This window comes from Grammomys surdaster, unplaced genomic scaffold (assembly GCF_004785775.1).
Source record: "Grammomys surdaster isolate TR1022 unplaced genomic scaffold, NIH_TR_1.0 125671, whole genome shotgun sequence".
Classification (NCBI taxonomy): domain Eukaryota; kingdom Metazoa; phylum Chordata; class Mammalia; order Rodentia; family Muridae; genus Grammomys; species Grammomys surdaster.
Genome location: NW_021620508.1, coordinates 467,093 through 474,502, shown reverse-complemented (window position 1 = coordinate 474,502; position 7,410 = coordinate 467,093). Strand labels below are relative to the sequence as shown.

At 52.5% G+C, this 7,410-nt stretch overlaps 1 protein-coding gene across 1 annotated transcript in view; it reads left to right on the top strand.

The window, feature by feature from the left end:
- Nucleotides 1-3,467: 3,467 nt before the first annotated feature.
- The window catches only part of Dmkn (dermokine), a 20,881-nt gene continuing 16,938 nt past the window's right edge, over nt 3,468-7,410 (top strand). Inside the window, exons 1-8 of the mRNA XM_028787651.1 lie at nt 3,468-3,845; nt 4,071-4,247; nt 4,339-4,395; nt 4,570-4,620; nt 4,781-4,966; nt 5,929-5,973; nt 6,588-6,644; nt 6,804-6,854. Of these exons, the coding sequence (XP_028643484.1) occupies nt 3,468-3,845; nt 4,071-4,247; nt 4,339-4,395; nt 4,570-4,620; nt 4,781-4,966; nt 5,929-5,973; nt 6,588-6,644; nt 6,804-6,854 (1,002 nt within the window). The remainder of the gene's footprint in view (nt 3,846-4,070; nt 4,248-4,338; nt 4,396-4,569; nt 4,621-4,780; nt 4,967-5,928; nt 5,974-6,587; nt 6,645-6,803; nt 6,855-7,410) is intronic.

The following is a 7,410-nucleotide window of genomic DNA, read 5'->3' as shown; positions in this document are numbered from 1 at the left end:
TAGATGTCTGCCTACCAGATGATCTGAAGGAACTCTCCTGATTACCCTTAATGCTGAAAACACCAGCTTTGTCTTCTCTATGACTGCTTCCCAATTGTACTTTTCTTTACACTTCTGACCACCACTCGATAAGTTTCAGTGAAGTAATAAAGAGAAGAGAGTCCACAGCAGCTAACTATGATTTACAGGAGCAGAGGGGGAGGGGAGAGATGGTAGGACCAAGGAAAAGCATGTGTAGGCGAGAAAGAGAGAGCAAAAGAGAGGGCAAAGAGAACGCTCATAGCAGGGTTCTAGGGATAGGAGCAGCTGTACCAGCAGGGTTCTAGGGACAGGAGAAGCTGCACTAGCAGAGTTCTAGGGACAGGAGCAGCTGCACCAGCAGGGTTCTAGGGACAGGAGCAGCTTCACTAGCAGGGTTCTAGGGACAGGAGCAGCTGCACCAGCAGGGTTCTAGGGACAGGAGCAGCTGTACTAGCAGGGTTCTACGGAGCATGAATAGCTGGGGGAGGGGAGCTCCTGAGCTGGAGGGAGGAAGTTTGGGGTAGGCGAAGGCGAGAAGAACTAGGTACATGTGATACCCAGGGAGCCTGGCGGCCAGCATGTGCTTTGGTGTGCTAGTAGGCACCACAAACAGCCATTTGTCCCTTCTGCTAGCAGTAAGGAAATGGCTCCTTTGGTAGAGGGGAACCTATTTCTCAAGTCCTGAAGAATGCTGGCTTTTGTTTAATCAATCACCAGAATTTAGGGAAACAGAGTTTCCACTGGTCCTGGAATATACAATGTATTTGATTGTTTCCACCACGTTACTCCCTTCAACTCCCTACAAGCCCTGTAGCTCACCCCCATCTTTTTGTTATTCTTACGATTAACATCCCCTGAATTCAGCAGTGCTAACCCTGTGCTAGTGACTAACCGGGAGCCATCTGCTGAGGAATGGACAACCTACCATCCCTCCCCTGCAGCTGAATTTCAAGGTGGTTTTGGGCTACCTGAGGCGGGTGCTGGGAACTGAACCGCCGTCCTCTGGAAGAGCAGCAAGCACTCCTAACCACTGAGTCACTCTAACTAATAATTAAAAAAACAAAACAAATAAACAGGAAACAAAAACCCCAGGAACTGCAGCCAGCTACCAAAAAAAAATGTTATTGTTTCCTTTTCTCTAGTTTTTCTGGTAATATCTTCCTAGGAGAGATTGTCCTTGCTTCTTATTTTATGAGTGATATATTTTGTTTATTTTTACACCACCACTACCACCAACAACAACATGTGTCTGTGTCTCTCTGTGCTTGTGCGCCATGGTATACCTGTGGAAGTCAGAGGACAACTTTCAATCCTCCACGTGAGGTCAGATGATCAAATTCAAATGGCTAGACTTGGTGGCAAGTGCCTTGACCTGCTGAGCCATCTTGCCAACCCCTAAAATATTTTCCTATAAAATTCTTTGTCGTTGTTGTTTGAGATTGAGTCTTGCTGTGTAGCCTGGGCTGACTCAACTTTCGAAGTGCTGGGATGTGTTGCCACCATGTTGGGCTCTTATAATAGCCTTAAAGTAAGCTGGTGTTCAGGATGGAAGCATCCACAGAGGTGGATCAGGGCTGGCTGCGGGACCAGGAAGTGAAGCCTGGCCAGGTGAACCACGGAAGAGTTCTTCTTCTACACAACCTGTGAGTGGGATCATTGGGATCAGGGACCAGAGGCTCTGGCACTCATCCTGGGGACCCAGATTTCCTCCTGTACCCCCTCTTCCTACATTGCTTCAGAGCAAAACCAAAATTAGTTCTATCTAGACAAGCAAGGGTTGGTGTGACACTCTGAAATGACAGACAAGGCTCAGGAACTTGGGCTCTGCCAGAGGCAGGTCTGGGCTTGGCTCTTGGTTCAGCTATAGGCGGTCTGTGTTCTCTGAGCTACAGTGTCTACATCTCTAAACAGGGATAACAAAGAGTCTTCCTTCAGGGATAGATGACCCTATGTGGAAGCTAGAAACCTGGGCATATAGAAAGCCTTTGACAAACTGGAACTTAATGACAATGATGGTGATGATAATAATAATATTATTATTACTGTTATTATTACCGTCACTAAAACACCAGCAATGGAACAGTAGGGAGGTGGGGATGGGGGACAGTCAGGGATGGTGTTTATATGCAGAGAAGTGTTGGATGTTACAAGTTGAGGAGCAGGTGTTAGGGTGGGGAAGAGACTGACTGAGAGACATTGAGAAAGGCAGATGGAAACTGGCCCCTCCTAACTAGGTGATGAAGCCCAGTTACAAGCCAGTTCCAAGTGGGAGGACCCAGGGCCCCTGGGAACAGAGAAGCAGTCACACTTGTTGAACAGGGACAAGATACGAGGAGGAGGATACCTGGGTTCCCCATTAGAAGTGTGACCAGTGGTGAGGGCCATGAGTACTGGCGTGTGTGTGTGTGTGTGTGTGTGTGTGATGTTGTACTGATTCCTCCTTCTTCCCCAGGGTTGCCCTGGCCCCTGGGGAAGATGAGCAAGCAGTAGCACAGTGGCTTTTACAGGAACACATGTCCCTCCATGCAGGTAGACAGGATGGGTGTCTGGTCAGCTTCTCCCTCCTCTGGTCTTCCCGCCCACTCTTCCCCTGGGGGTGGCTGGCTCGCCCAATTCCCTTGCTCCTCACCCAGGGCTCCTGATCTTTCAATGAAAGCTGCCGGAACCCTTCCTTGTCACTAACAGAGGAATGCCACTCATTCAACACTGGGGTCCCCAAAACCTCAGTACTTAACCACAGACCCAGAATTCCCAGTGTCTAACTGCACTGTGGATGTGTGTGAGGACAGGCACCTGCAGGTAGAGACATGCCAGGAGGGAGATGGGATCCAGAAATGGTCACCCGTCTCCAGTCTCTGTGCCCCTGTGCATGCTGGCTTACCCAGGATGGGTCGTCTAGCCTGTGGCTTTGCTCTCCTCATACCCTTGGGGTCTCACCTGTTTGTGAGTCCTGTTTCCTAAATACCCCCACCCTGCCGCCTCCAGAAGACAGCAACACCTATCTCCTCGGATGTTTCTGTCCCCACCCTGCGCCCCAAATTCCTGGGGTTAGGCAACTGGAACACTTTTGCATCCGTCTCATCTTATTTTTTTCCCCTCCCTCCTGATGGCCCGCTCGCCAGCCCTCTCTGTTTCAACACTGGCTCTCGTTCACAATTAAGCCTCATTACCCTATCTGTGGACAGGCCCTGAGTCACTGGAGGAGGGACCTCAGGCAGCCCAGCCCTGTTACCTTTTCCCAACCTACAGTATAAGGGGTAGTGGCTGAGAAGGAAGACTCTGGAAAGCAGGGGAGTCTGGGAACAGAGGGAGAAGGCTGTGGGTCCTGGGAAGGGAGAATAAGAAAAGAGGAAAGAAAGGAAGGAGGTTTCAGCCCAGAGGGAGAGAGAAGGGAACAGTAGACTGGGCTGCAGAGATCCTCAGGGGAGAGAGGGAACTGGGCAGAGATGAAGCTGCAGGGGTCTCTGGCCTGTCTCCTGCTGGCCTTATGTCTGGGTGGTGGGGCAGCTAACCCGCTGCACAGTGGAGGGGAGGGCACAGGGGCAAGCACTGCCCATGGAATGGGAGATGCCATTAGCCATGGAATTGGAGAGGCTGTGGGCCACGGGGCTAAAGAAGCAGCCAGCTCTGGAATCCAGGATGCCCTAGGTCAGGGGCGCGGAGGGGAAGGCGGCTCTCCACTGATGGCGAGCAGAGGCGATGTTTTCGAGCACCAGCTCGGGGAAGCAGCCCGGTCTCTGGAGAACGCTGGGCATGATCTTGGCAGACAAGCTGAGGAAGTCATTCGCCGAGGGGTAGATGCTGTCCACAGCCCTGGGTCCTGGGTGAGTGGCTGGGAAACCGGGTGTGCGGATGGGGGTGGGCGTGGCTGGATCAAGAACCTTGAGCGATGGATCAATGGGTGAAGAGATGGTTCCTTGGTGGCTGTCATGAATCTATCCTCTCCCGCATGGTCCCCCTTTCTCCCCCCACCCCCCATGGTACTGATTTCCTCTCTTTTATGATTGTCAGAGATAGTCACACTAAGGATGGGCATATTGTCTTTGCAGGGGACATCTGGTGGTCATGGCGTGTATGGCTCTCAAGGTGGTGTTGGAGGCCAGGGCTATCCTGGTCCTCAAGGGACACCCTGGGCCTCAGGAGGCAACTATGGAACTAACTCTCTGGGTGGCTCTGTGGGTCAGGGTGGCAATGGCGGGCCACTCAACTATGAAACCAATGCCCAGGTAAAGTCATTGCCCAGACCCATCCCTCAACCCTGTTCTCCCCACCCCTCCTTATCTCTGGATCCTAAACTCGGTTTCTGCCTCCCTGCAGGGAGCTGTGGCTCAGCCTGGCTACGGGGCAGTGAGAGGCAACAACCAAAACTCAGGGGTAAGATAGAAGCGTGAGATGGGATGGGAGGGATGAGCAGAAAAGGGGGGGAGGTCACGAGTCAGGGAAGAGGGAGGGAACTGGGCAAGAAAGCTAAGCCACAGGCAGCAGAGGCCTGGCCAGCGGAGGTTGCTTTGATATCTTGGCGCTCACGGTGTCCCCTTCCATCCACAGTGTACCAACCCCCCACCTTCTGGATCCCATGAAAGCTCCGGCAACTCTGAGGTAAGAGGAGTGCGGCCTATGAGTTCGGCTCTGGGAAGGCGGGATGCACTGCTGTCTGGGGTTGGCGGTGGGCAAAGCTATACAGGGCTCTGTATGGGGACAAGGAAGGCAATTGTGTGGGCTCTGCCCTTAGACACCGCTCTGTTCTTCTGGCCCTTAGGGAAGCAGCAATGGCGGCAGTCGTGGTGGCCAAGGTAGTGGCAGCAATGGTCAGGGCAACAGCGGGGGCCACGGAGGCCAAGGCAACAGCGACAACAGTGGCAACAGCGACAGCGGAAGCAGAGGCAGCAACAGCGGCAACAGCGGGAACAGCGGCAACAGCGGCAACAGTGGTTCTGGGTCCCGGGTAAGTTTCTTCCTTAGGATGGGATCACAGTCCCAGTGGTGAGGACACAGGCTATGGGGTTTCCCCGTAAAGCTGTCACAGCCCTGTAGCGGATGGCTTCAGTGACAGTGGTCATCCGCGACTCCTTCAGCCCCATTCCCCCATCTTCCCCGCCCTCTTTACAGGGCGCCTTACTCAGGGACACCGACTTTCTCCTACATCGCCCACTCCCTTCCTGTGCACGCTGTCACAGTGGGAAAGCTCTGGCTCAGGTCTAACCTTTACTGCTTGCTGAGCAGGGCTGAGGGTGAGGGGAGGGAAGAAGACAGGTGGGCATAGGAAAATATTGTAATTTCCAAGACCAGGAAAGCTGAGGCAGGAGGCTCACTATGAATATGAGGGAAGTCAGGGCTTCATAGCTATGTCTTAAGCATAGCGAATAAGAAAACCCCCCATTTGTTTGGGGGTGCTTCCAGGAGAATAGGGGAGGGTTGTCGCCATGGAGACTTAAGGATAGCTGAGGTGTAGACAAGGCTAGTAACGGTGTGTGTGTGAGGCCCCGTGTGATGAGTGGGAGCCCCAGGAGGGGCACCTTAGAAAGGAGAGACGGTTCAAACTCGGAGGCCACACGAGTTTCCCTAGGGGTCTGAGAATTGTGTCAGCCAAAGGAGGAGGCTGGTCAGGTGCCCAGGGGTAGAGAGTGCTTGTCTGGGATGTACTAAGTCTGTGTTCCATCTCCAGTTCTACATAAGCCAAATGTGGTGACACACTCCTGTAATCCAAGCTCCTGCGGGTGGAGGCAGGATCAGGAGTTAAAGCCATCCATGGTTACATAATGAGTTCCAAGGTTATCCTGGGCTACATGAGAACAAACAAACAAACAAACCAACAACAACAAAACAAACAAACCCAAATAAATAAAGCCAGTCGCAAGTGGCTGGCTTTACGTAAAGAGTCTGAGACTACCCTCTCTCCTCATTCAGGACCTAGAAACATCTAATTTTGATGATGGCTATTCAGTCTCCAGGGTAAGAACTCTAGGGTGCCTTTTTCCTTTTTATTTTTGGTAAGCGAGGGTGTATAAGGGTGGGCTGGGGTGGAACAAGCCCAGCCTGCCCCCTAGTGGCAGCTTCTTTAATTTTTTATGTGGTATACATGTGTATGTAGGTCATGAGTGCAGGTGCCCTCAGAGGCCTGACTGGTGGATCCTCTAGAGCTCGGGTTCATAGAGTTTTGAGGCCCCCAACATGAATCCTGGCAACTGAACTCAGGTCCTCTCAAAGAGCATGTGTTCTTAACCTCTGAGCCATCTCTTCAGCTCAGCCCCAGTGACAGCTTCTTATAGTTGTGTGTGTCTGTGTTTGTGCACGCACGTGTGCGTTTGAGAGAGAGAGAGAGGGAGAGAGAGAGAGAGAGAGAGAGAGAGAGAGAGAGAGAGAGAGAGATAACAGCTCAGACTCCCCAAGTCACTGTGTATTTCCAAACCCTGGGCCAGACCTGGCCTTCTATTGCTGAAGTTCAACTACCTCTTGCAATCAGCTGGCCAAAGACAGGGAAGAATGAAGGCTGGAGAGATGGCTGGGAACTTCTGGGTCCCTTTGCATACTCTTTAGGGACATTATGAGGACTCTTTTTCTTGCAGGGAAGTAGCTCTTCTTCCAGCAGCAGAGGTGGAAGTGGTGGTGGAAACAAACCTGAGGTGAGTGGACACTGGAGATGCTGGAAGAGCGGTCAGGGATGGGGCTTGGCTGCATATGGTAGCATCATTGTCTCCAAGAGGTGGATGACGATGCTGCCATCGTGGGGCTGGGACTGCAGAGCAGCAGGAGACTGAGAAAAAAATAATCTTTCCCTACAGTGTAACAACCCAGGGAATGATGTGCGCATGGCCGGAGGATCCGGGAGTCAGGTGAGAGGCTGACAAACTCACATGCACGGTGGCAGCCTTTCATTGCTGTGCTGTGCCCCCAGGAGCCCGCTCTGCTCAGCCTCATTCCTGATGCTCACCCCAGGAAACCTGGGAGGAGAACAAACTTGACAAGGAAGATACCAAATAGAGACTCTTAAAATCTCAAGTCTCCAAAGTCACAGTGGACGGCGGGAAAGCATTACTTCATTTCTGATGTTCTTGTGTGTGTGTGTGTGTGTGTGTGTGTGTGTGACTAAGGATTGAACCCTGGGCCTTGGTTATGCTAGGCAGGGACTCTACCACTGAGCCACGCCCCCAGGCCCTCACTGAGGGATTCTAGGCAGGGGCTCTACCACTGAGCCACGCCCCCAGCCCCTCACTGGGGGATTCTAGGCAGGGGCTCTACTACTGAGCCACACCCCCAGCCCCTCACTGGGGGATTCTAGGCTGGTGCTCTACCACTGAGCAGCCTGCCCCCTGCCCTTCTCCAGCCTCTTAATGCTGGATTTTAGGCAAGTGTTCTACCATGGAACTAAAATTTTCATTCTCTCTCTCT